This window comes from Blennius ocellaris, assembly GCF_963422515.1.
Source record: "Blennius ocellaris genome assembly, chromosome: 17".
Classification (NCBI taxonomy): Eukaryota; Metazoa; Chordata; class Actinopteri; order Blenniiformes; family Blenniidae; genus Blennius; species Blennius ocellaris.
The window spans coordinates 7,327,776-7,344,680 of NC_137666.1; the positions used below are offsets into that span (position 1 = coordinate 7,327,776).

Consider the following 16,905-nt stretch of genomic DNA (forward strand, 5'->3'; position numbering starts at 1 on the left):
CAACAGTCTACAGTTTAATAAGCATTTCTTCTAAATCATCCAACTTTTCTGTGATTATAAAACAGCATCAAAGAAGTGATGCATTGTTTTATGGATTTCGCTTCGTTAGTTTCCACATGAACGGATGAAAAAGTGTCCTGTCTGACCCCCGTCCAGTAAATACCAGAGTAAATGTGTTTCCACAGATTAGGATGCCCTCACTGACAAGGAAACAATCGGATTATCATGGAGAAGAGGCTCTGTGACCCAGCAGCGGCGTTCCCAAAAGTCTGCAAACAGTGCGGATTATCTTAATTGAATTAATTCTCAATACACAGATCTATACGGGTTCACGGGCTTCAGCAACTCATCCCGCTCCGCCGTGACGTCAGCGGGGTATAAGAACAGCCCCTCGCGCAGCTGGCCCCCTCAAATCCACCAGTCCTCCTCTGCAGCGCGCGACACACGCAGGAGAGAAAAAGTTCCTCTCCAGAGTCATCATGACGCAGTTTTAGGAAACTTTTTTTCTTTCTTTTTTTCTGTCTTTCCACGGAGCAGGGAAGCCTTTGAGTTTAGGACATCTTGGTGCGTAAAAACGGTTTAACTTGACACATTTCGCTTTCCTCGCTTCCCACCCGCGCGCCACTGTGATGCCAGCCGGGATGTTCAGCATCGACAGCATCCTGTCCGGACGGCCGAGCTGTAAGGAGCCGCTGCTGCTGCACCGGAGCGGCCCGGTGGTCCTGTCCGCCGGCCTCACCGACTCCATCTACACCGACTACAACGGACTGTACTCAGCCACGTGTGGACCGTCTCCTCCGGGGGTCCAGTCTGTGAACGGAACCAGGATTGGATATAACGGCTACTACTACGGACAGTTACACGTCCAAGGCGCGGGAGGAGGGCCGCCGTGCTGCGGGTCTGTGCCCGGCCTCAGCGCTCAGCAATGCCCCTGCATCCCGACAGGTAGGGCAACGCAGACTCGGCTTTGAACAATGCTTTACTGGAATTTAAGAGCATAACATCATGAGATCAGGGAAGAAATATCAATCCATTAAAGGGCTTTGATCATAAATTACGTTTTTTTTTTAATTTTCAAAATAACATTACTAAGAAAAATGGTGTCCTTGTCTTGTTAATAGGATATTAAAGGCCACATTTTAATATTAAATCTAGAGATTATAAATGGGCGGGGGGGACGTGACGATACAATTGTTATTTACATGACATCACAGATGTCATATGATTTAAATATACTCAACCTTGTTTCCAAAACAAGAGGAATTAAAATATTTTTACGCACAGTTTTATTCCGCGCAATTACGCACAAAACTTTGTGAAGTTCATATCTGGAGCAGAACACATTTGCCAGATCCTTTAAAAAAAAAAAAAACTGTTGTCATTGTCGATATGCTACGGTTAAATGTCACGGACCTGTTTACACTTTTGATGTCATATATTTGTGATCGAATGTGACAGAATAGCTGTTGATCCCCCCCCAAGAGATTTATACATGTCGTAATTTCACATATTAATATCAGTACAAACACGTCATTATTGACCATGGAGACTTTTTATGTGCGTACTTTATGGGTTTGTCAACACTGCAAGCAGAGTGACCTGCATTCACCACTTAACCCTTCCACGTGTGTCTCCCCAGCTTATGACAGCCCGGGCTCGGTGCTGATCTCCCCGGTCCCTCACCAGATGATGTCCTACATGAACATGGGCAGCCTCTCTCGGACGGAGCTGCAGCTCCTCAACCAGCTGCACTGCCGCAGGAAGCGGCGGCACCGCACCATCTTCACCGACGAGCAGCTCGAGGCCCTGGAGGGCCTCTTCCAGGAGACCAAGTACCCGGACGTCGGCACGCGGGAGCAGCTGGCCCGCAAGGTCCACCTCCGGGAGGAGAAGGTGGAGGTCAGACAAGTGTTGTTGTTGTTTTTTTTGAACTTTTATTTAAGTTCTCATCAAATACATTCGATTCAGGGGAAACTTTATTCTGATTCATTTCCCGTCACATTTAGTAGTTTGTCTTTTATGAAATGCACACGTTCCTATAATCACTGTTTTCTATTTTTACTTGACGTGTTTGGTCTCTGAACATTTTAAAGAGAACACAGTTTGAATTTTATTTACATTTTATTGATGGTTTGGCGGATTTTATCGTTGTGCATTTGTCTTCAAATGACTATTAAATATTTTTGTAAAAAATAAATGAAACAAAATAAGTGCTTAAGATAAATTAAAGATTAAAATACAAACTGGATCGAGCAAAATACCCTTATAATTGTTCAGGAAATTTAAAATGAATTATCTCCTTATCTAATCATGTCAAAAACATATATTTTAGATATTAACCGTTGACTCGACCATGTGTTTTGGTGTCATAACGAATTGTGCTCCAAAACTGTAAATATGGCATTTAAAACCAAACTGACTGATTCAAACGATTCAATATTCATTATCTTGTTTATTTGCCATGGTTAATTTACCTAAATGTCCCATTGAGATGAAGATCTATTTTTGCATTGGCCAAAGTACAACAACAATACATTTATTTACAATATCGCATAAAGAAATGTAGGTTGCAATAGAAGTCATTACAGTTCAAAACATCAATTTAAACGTCTCTCTCAGCAGATTACAAATGATATACTTGAATTTCTGTTTGGATGTTTCTCGCTTCAGACTTAGACCTATCGATATTTAAAAATTTTCAGAAAGAAGCTGCTCAGTCAACACTGACTAGTAATCTATTCTTATGTGAAGCTTGATTTGGTGGAGGCTCGACTCAGAGGTTTGTCAATTGTACAATCTTAAATTATTGTCACCGCCATATTTATGATTTTTGTAGACTATAATACACAGTCTTGAGGAAATAATAATAATAATAATAATAATATTAATAACTGTATAATTAAAAAACCGAGAGAAATTAAACCAATTATACAGAATCTGAAAAAAGAACTAGATGCAGTTTGTTGGTTTATGTAAAATAAAATCGACCAGGTCTGAGGAATGTCTAAACCAAATCTATACAAGGAATTTTCAGTTTCAATATGTTCAGACATTTTGTTTTCAGATTCACTGTTTTAGTCACCTCATATGGACTTTACCTCAATATAAACCACCCACTAATGATCCAAAAAAAGAAGCATATTCGATGTGCAGGAGGAAAACAAACGATAAAAAAAAACCAAAAAGAAAAAACTCGGGGGTAAAGTACATATTTTGGACTGGTTAAAAGGTATACGTATAGACTAAGCTAAATAGTAAGAATAGAACATAAGTCATGACATGAAACGCTAAATACAGAGGTATCACGTCTGATGGGTTTGCGCATGATCACCGTGAAATTAACGCTGTGAGTGTAGAAGTCCCTGTAAGTAGTTCTTAATACATTCTAATATATTTCAACATAAAAACAAGACTGACAAAACATTTGAGATGCACTGGCAAGTGCAGACCTTTTAATTTTAAACACGTGAATTTCCTGCTCTCTTATACTTAATATTTGACAACAGCGCACCAGTCTAGTACTTAATTTGGAAAATGACTTTCATGAAGCATCTTCAAGCTTCAAGAGAGCGATACGTAAATAGAGTAAATATGTTTGTCACACACACACACACACACACACACACACACACACACACACACACACACACACACACACACACACACACACACACACACACACACACACACACACACACACACACACACACACACACACAGGAGAGAAGAAGGTCGGTTTTTATGAACTCTTGGAAATGTTTTTAAAAAAGCTCGAAGCTGCGGGTCGCTAGACGTTCTGCACTTAAAAACCTGCTCTGTGTTTCCGGATCTCTCAGGTTTGGTTCAAAAACAGACGCGCCAAGTGGAGGCGGCAGAAGAGGTCTTCATCGGAGGAATCAGAGAACTCTCAGAAATGGAACAAAGCGGCCAAAACATCCGCGGAGAAAACGGAGGAGAGTAAAAGCGAGGTGGACTCTGACAGCTGATAGGAGGAGGAGGAAGAAAACGAGGAGGAGGAGGAGAAGGAAGCCACGTGTGCGCGCTCACAGTGGACCGTGACGCGGACTGACATGTTGGTGGTGTGATTTAAAAAAAAAACAAACAAACAAAAAAAAACCATGTTGCACAGTTGTACATAATCTACATTTTATTATTAATGGTGCCAGTTATTTATATTTAATTTAATATTTTTTTATGTAACTTTACTCGCGTCAGCGGACGTTGTGTGAATATATCGTAATGTTTTTTTCCCCCCCTTTGTGATATAAAATGTTGTAAATCTGCTGCGTTTTTTTGTGACAGTATCGCTTGAGTCTGTAAAATCATTCACTATACTCAGAAGTGAGCAGGAACGCGCTCCATTTTTATCTGATTTCATTTTGCCAAAAATAATTGGAAAAACATCTTTAAAAAGACATCGACTATAAACATTAAAATATAAATGAAGTACCACCGTGTCCTTTTTTTATTGTTTGCGACGTGACAGAAAATGAACTGACTTTTGCTTTGCTTTTTCATTTGAATTAAATGAAAAAAAAAAAAAAAAAAAAAACCCAAATACAAATCCTATTTTAAAATCACACGATCAATTCAAGAACATTTTATTTTCAGGAATAATTGCATCATACTTATTCAAACAGTCCTGCTGTGTTTGACTATAATTCAAATGACTTAAGATAGCACTTCCCCTCTTTTAACAGTAATCACGGAAACGGTGAAAAGGTAACACTTGCCAACAAAAGACAGGTTTGTTCATTAAATATCGACAAATGTCCCCATTTTGCTGAGAACATTAATGAAAGAATGAAGAAGCAACATTCCAAGCAACATAATTATCAGTTTCAAGTAAAAACAGGTAGTTTTAACTAGTTCAACTAGTTTAACTATTGTTTACGTTGACATCAGCCCGTTATAGGCCCTTTATGTAAAATAACATGGCAGTTTATGTTTGGTTTTTTTTTTGTTTTGTTTTTTTTACTAGTGAGAAAGCACCAGTTAGAAATATAATTGAATAAATGTTTTTAATGTGGACTTTTTCTCTTTTAAGTATATTTCTTTTTTGACAATGTTGTCTATATGTGAGGGACCCAGGAAACCAGTACATTTATCCCATTCTAATTATAATATAAATCAACAGTTAGTTCCCACCTGAGAACCTGATTGGCTGAGAAGCTTTCTCTGCATCGCTGCTATTCAGTATAAGTGCGTTGGGACAGTTCACAGGTGTATCACTCCGCCTCACAGGTGTATCAAATGGTAATGACACTAATGCAGCTAACTCTGCTGGCTCATTATCACATTGATGTTTGCAAATGGAATGTAAATATATAGGAATGAATGTGCATGATTCAGAGGAGTGTGAGGTAATATAGAGAAACTGTTGTGTGGCAGCATTCAGGTTGTGGTTTAGAGGCGGCATCGCCACTATTTGTGTTGCTGTTAATAAATAACATTAGTTGGTTATACATAATAAATATATACTCACTCCTTCTACTCGTAGAAGCAAGAACAAATTCTCCCGGCAAAGGGGGTGTTTATGACCCTGGCAGACAGACATCTTGACATCAGCTAAAAACCGGAACTAGTTTCAGCAGCTGCCCATTTTCAAAGAGTTGAAGTGATCTACAACCATATTCAAGCTTGTGTACTTGCTAGAAAAGGATTTTAAAAAAAGCCTTTGATCGTCTCAGTGCAAATCTGTGGTGCCGAGAGGTCCATCAAGCCCATGTTTCCTTTTTGTACTTTCCATTATCCAAACTGCTTAGTGTAAGAACGTCTAACTGCACATAATAGAAAATATACCACATTTCAGTGCCTCAGATGAACAGTTACTATTAAGGAGGTTAAATGAAAAAACAAACAAGTTTTTAATAATATAATTTGTTTCTGCTTGTCTGTGTAGTTTACTCAACTCCCCTGCTTCATATTGGTTTCCGTGCAATGAGCTTCTCATCTTTTCTCGGCTTTCCACTGTATGTTCAGCTCACCTGGTCATTTTCATCTTAAAGGAGTCATTTTGCTACTTTCCTTTTGATACTTTCACTAATCAAAGTCAGATGAATTGAAAGGAATTAACAAAAATATAAATGGAAAGAAGGTGTGCCTCATAAAAGGGGAGCAAAAATTCAGCGCAATACAATACATTTTATTTCCATGAAGGGAAATGTCTGTGGGCAGCTGCGAATCTGGAAAGAATATAACTTTGCAGTTATGCGTGATAATAAAACAACTCATCCATAAGCAACAAAAAAAAGTAAATTGCACTTCAATAAATACCACAGGTTAGTACAAGTAACAGCCATCATTCTTTTGTGGAGCATATGAATTACAAACATTTCTGTTGTTTGATATACATATGAGGGTTTTGTCCTGATGACTCTGCTGCAGTAGATTGTTTTGACGATAGATTGGGAGCCTGTGACCTTAGAATTCTTGTTTTGGCTTTTGACTGTTTGTTTTCACCCCAATACTTTTATTAAGGTATTTCCAGTAATTCTACAGCTAGGGTTGTAGATGCTGGTTGGCCCAAAAAAAAAAAAAAAAACTCCATGACGTTGAGATCAGGACTGTGAAGACACATTGGCAGAGAGAGAGAGAGAGAGAGAGAGAGAGAGAGAGCGCGAGAGCGAGAGCGAGAGAGAGAGAGAGAGAGAGAGAGAGACATATCTTGCTGGCAAGCAATTTTAACGTTTTCTTTTCCCCATGTTCCTTCCACAAGACAATTGAGTAACAAGCAAAGTCAGTGACTCTGAGGCTTTTGTACAAAAAAAAAAAAAAAAAAATATATATATATATTTCTGAAATGGAACCTGTCCTGGTTTGTTCTTTTTATAGTTCTCTAAACAGTCCCATCCAGCACGCACACGTGTAAATACACCGTATTGTTTCTCTCAAAGTGTTTCAGAATTGACAATAACACATGGCTGTTCAAAACCCATCGTGCGACCACATTTTTCAGTCTATGAAACCACAATGATATCAAAACCTTCCAAAATAGGTAAGCTCTGGGTAGAAGATGTGTGTTCGTGGCAGTGAAAGACTTCAATGGGCCCTGTACGAGTACACATATAGAACAGCTTTGAATCTGCGTGTGGACAGTGAGAATATGTATAAGTCTTATCTAAACCTTACACCACAGTCATAATTTGAATATTTCATTTCAGAAAAAGACATAACTGAGGTTCATATGAGATACATTCAGTCTGCCGAAACCTGAATCCAGGATGGACATAGTAAGGAATGATTATGTCAAGTCATTAATAAATGGTCCAGACAGCCAGATCAGGTCAGAGAAGTGAATGGTCTGCAGCTGAACTCAGGGAGGAGGATCTCCTCTCTGTAAACTCTGAATGAAAAAAAAAAAAAAAATGCTTCTGATGAAATGGCTGCAGGGCTTGAAGCACGGACTCGGCAACTGAATTGTATTCATTTCAGCTGAAGGAGGAAACAATCAACAAGTGAAAACTGATATCAAACTGTTTTTCTTCTGCCTGTGATGAGATATTTCCCAGAGTCACACCTCCATAATAGTCATTTCTGTTGTGATCACCTTCATACGTCTTCATTTTACTTCTTCCAGTCTAAGGAAACACCATTGAATGACTCATAAAGTCATAAATATTTCTAACACTACCGTGTATTTTCCCACAAAAGGTTACGATAACATGGACATTTCGCTTGTTTGTAAAATTCCAAGATTCCTGTATGATATATACATTACTACAGTCAAACAGCACTTCCAGACATCCACTTTTTTTCTGAAAGTGCGTGATCATATTAAATGTGAACTGCTCAGTTCAGAGATTCTCTGTGAGGAATAAAAATCTCACTGTCAATCTCGTTTATGCAGCCATTCACTGCTCCAGCCGTCGACAGTAACTGTCAAACATTGTCTCCGAGCTCGTTTCACGCTTTGTGAGGAAACCTTTCGCTTGACAAAGTGAAGAAGAGATGCATGACTGAATATCTATAGGATGAGTCATGCCGTGGAGTAAATCTGCTGTTGTGTAAATAATGTTCGCAAAGTAGGAGATTTGTCACCTCAGTGTTTGTTTGTGGGACTTGTGTGGGACTTTTTGTATGAAATCCTGGTGGGGGTTTTTTTTTTATTGGTTGGGCAGAGTCTCTATTCTTTTCAGTATCTATTTTTGTTCTTCCTCGGAGTGACACCAGACATTTGTTGTGTCTCCCAAAATGAAATATTGTGTGTTAGGAATATGCATGTACATCCACATAGCAAAGATGGAACAAGATGAATAACTTTAGTGAGTTTAAGATAAGTATGTGAGATGTATGGTTTAAAATTACAATTAAATGTTGTGGTGTTTAAAAAAGGTAAAAATACAAAGTACTCTTCGGTAAAACTACACAATTCATTAGTGACTTTTTAATCACACATAATGTCAGGAGTAAAAATTAAATCAATTTATGCTAAAAAATCATTTCTCAGATGAAACAATAAAGTAGATAAAACTACAAACAGTATGGAAATATGTGCAAAGCAGGAACTATGTGTTAAATAAAGGTATTGAAAAAAAATACAGATCAAAAGGTTTGCATTTTCAAATTAAGATGTCATTAATAGCAAAGTAGATCACACGCTGTGACTTGAATTTAAGTAAGAGTAAAGTCTGGTATTTAATACATGAACTGACGCAAATGTTCCAACAGCTATTTTTGTGGTTTTTCTCACATTTGTTTCCCTTTCTATAATAGCAGAGTTCGTCTCTAATAACTGATGTCCTTGACGAGAGAGTCTAGAGACTTTTCTTTGAAAAATCCTGAGATTGTCATGCTTGAAAAAGGTTAATAAAAAAAAAAAAAAAAAAAAGAAATACAAACATACACAAGTCCCCCAAAAACCATTACACCTATAAAAGCGTCCAAATCAGTGCTGCGCATTTCCTGGAGTGCGACGCTACAAACAGAGACGACTTCTTGGGAGCGAGAGCTGCAGTCGAAAAGTCCTCCTCCCCTGGTTGCTGCTGATCATAAGTGATGTTGCAGACGTGTGGTTCTGCAGTCTGGTTCTGCCTCTCCCGCTCAGAGCCGAGCGTACAGCACACCCTGCAGCCCGCGCTGCCAAACAAAGGCAGACAAAGGCAAACACAGTGTGCCACAGGTTTTCCATAAACAAAAGAACCTGGCCACAACAGTCCCAGCGGCTGCATATGTGATGTTTCTGAGTACGTTTCAAGAAGAAGGGCATTTGGAGTGATGGTTGCCATGAGAAGAGCGGAGGCCTGAAAAGAGTCACGTTGCACGAATGGCTCCCCTTTAAAGACTCGGTTTCAGTTTCCAGTCTTGGAGAAATTAATACATAAGGAAAATATTACATGAGAAAGAAAATGGCAAGAGATTAATCTTCTAAAGGTTTGCCTCATACTTTTGACACATTATATGTTTGCTTTTGCATCTTAAATTGGTATAAGAATCTTCATACTCAAGATTGAATTTTTTTCTTTTCATTTTATTTTTATTTGATCTGATCAGGATCCAAGTCACAAGTGAAGACAGAAGCATATAATTGCTCAAAAACACAAATAAAGAACAACAAACAAACAAACAAAAACCGGTACATTTTCAACAACAATCTAACAGCAGTTTCCACAGTCACAGCAATAGATCCAGGTTAATTTAATTGTAATTTATAAATAAAGTTGGATTCTGGGCCAAAGAGTTTCTGTACAAATTCCTGTCGACAGGTATTATTTCTTTGTCAGCATTGACTTTGAAAAACCTGGACACATTTTAGAACTCCATGACAGCAAGTGGTGCAGGACATTAGAGAGCATAGCACACAAACTGTGATGCTCCCTCCACCATTGTTTAACCCCCCCGCCCCCAGCAGATTCTGTAGAGTCAACTAATGAATTGGTCTATTTTTTTGTGACATTGTGGCAAAACTGGTCACATTTTATGATTATATTCATGCAAAAAACTGGACCTCAGCAATATATTTGACCAAATTATGTTTTGATGCTTTATCAGTTAAGCTGAACAGCTTTATTGCGCCATTATGGTTTTTAAAACTGTGCAGTCATTACAAGACAAATGGACTCCATTGTTATCTGATTCATCCACTGCTTTATGCACTCTTAGTTTGACATATAGGCATCTCTGGAGTCAATCTCAAAACATTTCTTTAGAATTATTTCATAGTTTGAGATTAAAGACAAATCATGGTTAAAAACAGACAACAGTTTCACCAATACTGCTCAATAGCTGTTCACAGCTGTGACTGTATGCATGCCTGTCGCTATGTGTGAATAATAAACCCAATCTGGCCCCTGCAATGTTATTTTTCTCACAGTGACGCAGTGAAATGTTGGAGTATGACTGCCACCATCTGTTACACATCCATTCAGCAGAAACCACCAAAGAAATGACTATTTCCCCATTTTAGGTATTCAATCGAGGTTTTGTATGAATTTGTTTAAATGTGAGTGATGCTTTTGAAACAAGTTTAAATGGCATTTAATTCAAGTCTGGCGGAGAAAATTCTTGAGCTCAGGGAAGGATCATTTTCTTAGTCAAGTAGAGAATTCAGGGCCGATTCAAAACATGACGGAGCATATTTGTGTTTTCAGGATTTAACCGAAATCCACAATGTTGTTTCAGCATTAACCAGAACAACATCGGGCAACGCAGGACACTGAACCTGCAGCCCGGTTCAGAGAGCAGAGTCAAACCCGGTGAGGCAGAACTCACAGCTTCACTTTGAGGAGAGCCGAGCAGAGCTGCTGGAGTCCAGTCCAGGGGCTGTTCAGTCTGGATTCAGCAACACGCAAATCATTAATGGCACAAAACTCACCAGGATCAAAGAGGATCAAGAGAGAACTAGAGGTCATTACATTGTGCTTATGGTGATCACATTTTCAGAATAAGAGCTGCCGCGACAAAACATGACACAGAATTACTGCATGAGGGAGTGTGAATGTTTAAATTGCGTATTTAGACTTTCTTTAAATGCAAAACAAGCTTGGCATGTTATATAATATGCAAGGTTTCACTCCCATTAAACTTTATTCCAATACAATCATTAAATTCTATTTTTTCAGAGCTGACGTCATGCCCTAATATTAGGCCATAATATTCTTTTTATTTCACAACTAAAAGCTCCAGGTGTTCAAAGTAATTTTTTATGAAATTATTAACAATATTTCTTCTTTTTTGAGTTACTTTTTCTTTATTCTGTTTGGGATTTTCTGTATATGGAGTTGCGAGAGCAGAGCGATAGTAGGCAGCACTCACACCTCACAACAAGCAGTTCCTCTATTCAAGTTCATGTTGAATTTTTGTTATGTGTGCATGGGTATTATTTGGCTTACTATAACAATGTAAACAAATGCATATGTCATTTTCCACTGGGATTATATTTGATTCTGATTGATTATTTCAGAATTGCACGCAGGTGTGTGTGTGAGTGTGTGTGGTTGACTGTTTTCCTGTGATTGACGGGTGAAAGATCTTGCCTTCACCAATGGTCAGCTGGAATCCATTCAGCCACACAGTCCCAAAATTGGATAAAGTGGTATAAAAGATGGATGGATTAAGGTGACAGTCCATGTTTGCCATCAGTCTCAGTAGGAGGAATAAGACATTGAGGATCTTGTAAGCCAGCAGGTTGGGCTCATGGAGTGATTTACTGCGGCAAGCGATGCAAAGAAACAAACCACAGTCTAAAATACATTGAGAACAAACAGTGATCTCCTCGTGTGACATGCAAAGAAACTGTTGCAGCTTTACAAGCATGTTCCAAAAGCATGTGTGATAGAAGTAGACCATATTCCCTGGAAACAAAAGAGAATTCTAAAGTCAAATCATTTATCAAATTGTATATTTATCTCTTTGCAATGACAAATTTCATCTGGATGTAATATGTTATGTAGCCTGCATGACACACAGAGGGTGTTTAAGACTTTATAAGTCACGCTTTTATTTATTTGAGGTCTCACAGTCAACATGTTTGCCTGGGATTATTACCAACATTTGATTTCTGCCTGACTGACCGAATTTGCATGTTCTCACTCTCAGTATATTGGTGTCCCCCGTTTCTCTGGTTTCCTCCCACAGTCCAAAGACATGTATGAGGTCATATTGGTGTTTTTCTCTCCATTTCACGAGAACAAAAACTATTATACTCTATATTCCTTTCAGTTTTTGTGACATCGCAGATAACGTGACGAAAATAAGGATGGGGGTTTCTCAAAATCCTGCCTCTTCCTGAAAAGAGTAATATGAAATTAAAACGTTTTCTTTCACATAAGCAGAGAAGATGCATTTTTGGGTTAAAAAACACTATTATTTCTTGAGTTCTAATATTTCCCAAAGAGAGGGACCAAAAAGTCACGCTGAAATGTTGCTTTTATGTTCGATATTTTGCAGAGAATATGGCAAGATGGATGAAAGAAAAAGGAATTTCTCAATATAAACAAATGCAACCGGTCTCACACTTCCCTCAAATTTTCACGAGGGGTTCAACAGTTCTCCTCGTGCTACTTCATCCCAAGCACACTATAATCAAGGAAGAAATGATCACCTTGCCCCGTCATGGCTGGACTTGAGTCATGAGGAGAAAATCATAGCAGCAGGCTTCTAATGTGACTTTCGAAACACAGATTAGAGCCGGAGCCAGATCAGGCTCTCAGAGATTTGGCACCAACACAAATCATGAAAAACAGCATCCCTATTAATTCCTTGTATGTTCACCAGTGATTTATGAAGTGCTTCACTGTGCAGCACCAGTGAAATCCACAAAGCCCACAGCAAGAGTCATTAATCTTTTTCTTTTTTTTTTTCAGAGGCAGTAATTTTCTATTTCACAAATTTAATGTAACTCATTTTTTTTTTTTTTAAACCATTATTTCTTTGACCTTTTTATAACCAGTCCCCAGCACTTGGAAAAACAAAGGTGGAGTCCAAGAAAAATTAAGTATTGAGTTAACTTTCAGAGTAGATAAATCTTTAGTCCTTGTGCAAGCATATTGAGAAAAAAAAGAGATGTTTTTCTTTTTTTTTTTTCCTGCTCTGTGAGCAACATTCAGTGGGCGAGCAGCTCTTACGTAAGCCCTACCGAGAATGCAGATGCTTGATTTATTTACTTAGTGTTTTTTTTTTTGTGTTTGTTTTTTTTTCAAGCAAATACTTTGCACATATCACAGTATCGACGACCGCGTGTGTGCTCCAATGCCTCTGAATGATGCCGTTAAGTGTTCGGGGGTCTGGAGAGTTTTAGCCGTTGTAGACTGACAGCTCTTGGGTGGATTCGGAGCTCTAAAGATAGACAGGGGTGTTGGCCGTTCTGTGGTCCACATCCAGAAACATTGGAGAAAATGGCCTCCCTCATCACGGGCCGCTTAGCCAGTCATAAACGAAAGCTAAGACAAATAACACATATTTTTACAGAATGTAAACTTCCTTCTATATTATTACCATATTTCACTGGGATGACGTGCGGTTGGCTGTTTGTTTTTGTTTTCGTCCATGACTATCTTCTTGGCCTCTGGATCTTTCCAGGCAGCCGGAGCTTTGAGGCCAGATTAGGGCTGGATGGATACACAGAGACACATGAAGGCATGTCCAGATACACACTGGAGCGAAATACCACAGTCATTTAAATACCGAACATATGGCTGTTGTAAAGCGCTGCCTGTTAACTGACTTTGCATCTCTGACTTCATTCCGATGGAAACAGATCAGATTAAACAGCGTTTTCTTCTTTTTTAGGTGACATTTTGTACAAAGAAATGGATAGATTTTTAAATCTTTTCTTTCACGGCTCCATTATATCAGACTTGTGATTTTAAAAAGTCGTAGAAAATGATTCCATCATGTTAAACAAAATTAAATTTTTCTGAGTAATAAGTACTTTTTTTTCAAAAGTTCTGTAAAATGTATAAAAGGCTGTTAAAATCCTAAAACTGTGAGCAAGAAAAACTAGTGGACCAGGTTGAGCCTGCATGTTCTCTCTGCAAGTTTATAGGTTTTCTCCAGGTATTCAAGTTTACCACTGCAGTCCAAAAACATTTGGTTATTTGATAAAATGGAACTATGAACTTCCAACTTCAAGCTTGCGTCCCTACTTTCAAGGCATCCACTTCCCAAACTTAGAGATATCAAGTACATATCACAAAAGGAAAGAATTATGTGCACAGAAAAATCTGTATATTTAAAGGAGTCACATCACAAGACTTTTCAACACTTTCACCAGGTTGTTATTGGTTCAAAAACATTGTATTCAAAGTTGGGTTTTTTGCCCCAAGTCCAGCTTGTCCTTGATTTTCAGCCAGTTGAATATTCGATCATTTCAGCCACATTCAGAATCTGTTGGGCTTCAGGGAGCTGGACTGGCTCTGCCCCACATGCCCATCTTGGGAAGAGGAGGAAGTGCTTCCTCTCTTTATGCCATGTGCTATTGTTTACATTACATTAGTTTTGTTTATCCAAAAACATGTATTTCTCAAGTATTTGTAATTATGTTTATGTACAGCTTGTAATTCTAAGAATTTGTTTTGCTTGTGCTTTCTCTTCTTATTATTATAATACCTATGGTCCAATTTTGACCATTTGAATCATTAGCATTTGTTATTTCATCATTAAGAAAGACACAGTACTTTCCCAGATAGTAGCTATTAATAGAACAGCTTTGGCTATACAGTAATGCTAAAACTTTGCAGGCTCTGTGACAACAGCTCCTCATTTCACCAACAGATTTCATTGATCACAAAAGCTCCAAGTAACAAACTCAACCTGCATTACTGATGTATCATTAGAGGACTACTGCCACACAAAAGTCGCCTTACATGAGTAATTTCTTCAACTTACAAAACAAGCTGACATAACTTTTCTTGAGGACCTCTCCAAGTGAGAAACGACATATGCATGCTTTTAAAGCATGACGTGTTCATGTTTGTTTGAAACTATAACAATTAAGCTGAGCCAACTCTTTAGCATACAGTCATTTATCATTCAAACCCTTCAATCAGACATCGATGAAGTGGATTTTGATAATGAAGAAACATCTCTGCATACCTCCTCCTCAGCAAAGAAACACAGTGCCATACACGGCATAGCGGCACTGCCCGCACTTTACAAATACTTAAGTGCAAGGATCCTTTTACTGGCCGTGTTAGCGCCCCTGAAACCTCTCAACTACTGTAATGTTCCTTCTGACCAGCCATGTAATTACACTGCCTGTCACCACACAAATCAGAGCACACCCCTCATCTGCTGACTTCAATTAGCCACCCCCCTCCAACCGACACCACCCCCCTCGAAGGGCCTTAAAATCACAGAGGAGCCTTAAATCTGTGGAGCTATAGTGTGGGTCAGAGCCAACTGCTGCCTGCGCTCCCTGATCTCCAAGGGAGAGGAGGTGATTGTAAAGTCCATGACAAGTCAGGCCCAAGCCACCAGCGGACAAGAGCAGCTTTGTCAAAATAAAATACATATATGAAGGCAGAGACATCAATACACAACACTCAAAGCTCCAATCCCAAATGCGCGTGCATCATTTACCGAGTGCAAATTACTTCGCTGGCTTCACTGTTCACCGTGAAAATCAAATGAAAGCTCGCCTAAGTTGGGTGAAACAAATGTAATTCCTGCTTATACAGTTGTCGGTCAAAATTAAACATTAGTAGTTCAAAAGTTCTTACTGTTTCCTTTTCCAAAAACATTTCTTTCACAAGAATGCACTTACAATGGAAAGCAAAAATAGCAAGTACTGTATGTGTGTGTCCATGTATGGGGCTTATTTATGCATAGCACATTTTTAAAAGCAGTTAAATGTCCTACTAGACCAAAATATAAACACACTACCTTTTCTGACCATATTGCCCATACATTAAACCCATAAAATACACCATCTATGGGGGCGGTTGAGGCTCAGTTGGTGGCGGTTTTCCTTTAAATCCAAGGATGTTGCTCGATCCTCCGCTTCATCACATCCATGTGTTAAAAGTGTGCTTGAGCAAGACAACAGCTGCAGTCGCATCAACCACGAGTGATCTGATGGCATCTGATTAGATCGACCCTGTCCAGTTGAGATTACGATCAGATCAGAGGAGGTGGAGTTCATGTAAACGGCACATGGAATTGCCTCACACCATCAGAGATTTGGCTTCAGGCATGTCGTTTTGAATAAAGAGCAGAACCGCTCAATGTGAGAAACAACTCTGCTCTTAAACTTTCCTACTCTACTCTGAACAAGGAGAATGTTTTTAATTTTTTCATTTTGGTGCTGCAATTTCAAAACGGAAATTCAAAAAACCATGTCTTGTTGAGCTCAAACTCTTCAACATCTCCTGGATGTTGGATCGATTATGTGCGCTTATCACAAACGGTTAATGTGACAATGGAAAGCATTATGGGATTGGATTGATAAACTAACTGAATACAGTAATCATGTGAATGGAACAATCTGATATCTTGACTGGACTGAATTCAATCAAGATTGTTCATGAAAAAGTCATGTAAACACACCTACTCAACCCAAAGTTGCTCCAAACTGTGTGAGATCCTTCAATCACAACCTGTGTGAAGTAAATTGAAGTCTATTTGCTTTTTAGCATACATCAGATGATCCACAATATAATGAATACATAGATTAAAATTGTATCAATTCAAAATAAAAAAAAATAAAAAAAAATGTATATATGAAGATTTTTTTTTAATAAATGAAAGGGAATTAGTTATTTTTGGGGAGATTTGATAAATGTGTTCATTTCAGAAACTTGATATGGGAATAAAGTGCCCCCGTCATGGTGTAACAACAGATTTAGGTTTTCAATCAGATAAAAAAGTAAGAAAAGGTAAAAATATACACACACATAAAAGTTTGACTTCCACCTACTCTTTCATCTACTCTTAAATGTAATTTAATTGACTAAATTCCTATAAGGT

The 16,905-nt window shown here is 38.4% G+C and overlaps 1 protein-coding gene across 1 annotated transcript; it reads left to right on the top strand.

Moving 5' to 3' along the window:
- The first annotated feature begins 427 nt into the window (after nucleotides 1-427).
- gsc (goosecoid) lies at nucleotides 428-4,410 on the top strand. The gene is made up of 3 exons (XM_080513206.1): nucleotides 428-945; nucleotides 1,640-1,899; nucleotides 3,837-4,410. The coding sequence occupies exons 1-3, from the start codon at nucleotides 630-632 to the stop codon at nucleotides 3,984-3,986; spliced, it is 726 nt and encodes a 241-aa protein (XP_080369332.1). The 5' UTR covers nucleotides 428-629; the 3' UTR covers nucleotides 3,987-4,410.
- Nucleotides 4,411-16,905: the final 12,495 nt, after the last annotated feature.

Bases quoted from the DNA above. Each gene is read 5' to 3' on its own strand.
- gsc (XM_080513206.1), top strand. From the start codon at position 630: ATGCCAGCCGGGATGTTCAGCATCGACAGCATCCTGTCCGGACGGCCG. The intron at 946-1,639 runs GTAGGGCAACGC...GTGTCTCCCCAG, and splicing joins ATGCCCCTGCATCCCGACAG to CTTATGACAGCCCGGGCTCG. The intron at 1,900-3,836 runs GTCAGACAAGTG...CGGATCTCTCAG, and splicing joins TCCGGGAGGAGAAGGTGGAG to GTTTGGTTCAAAAACAGACG.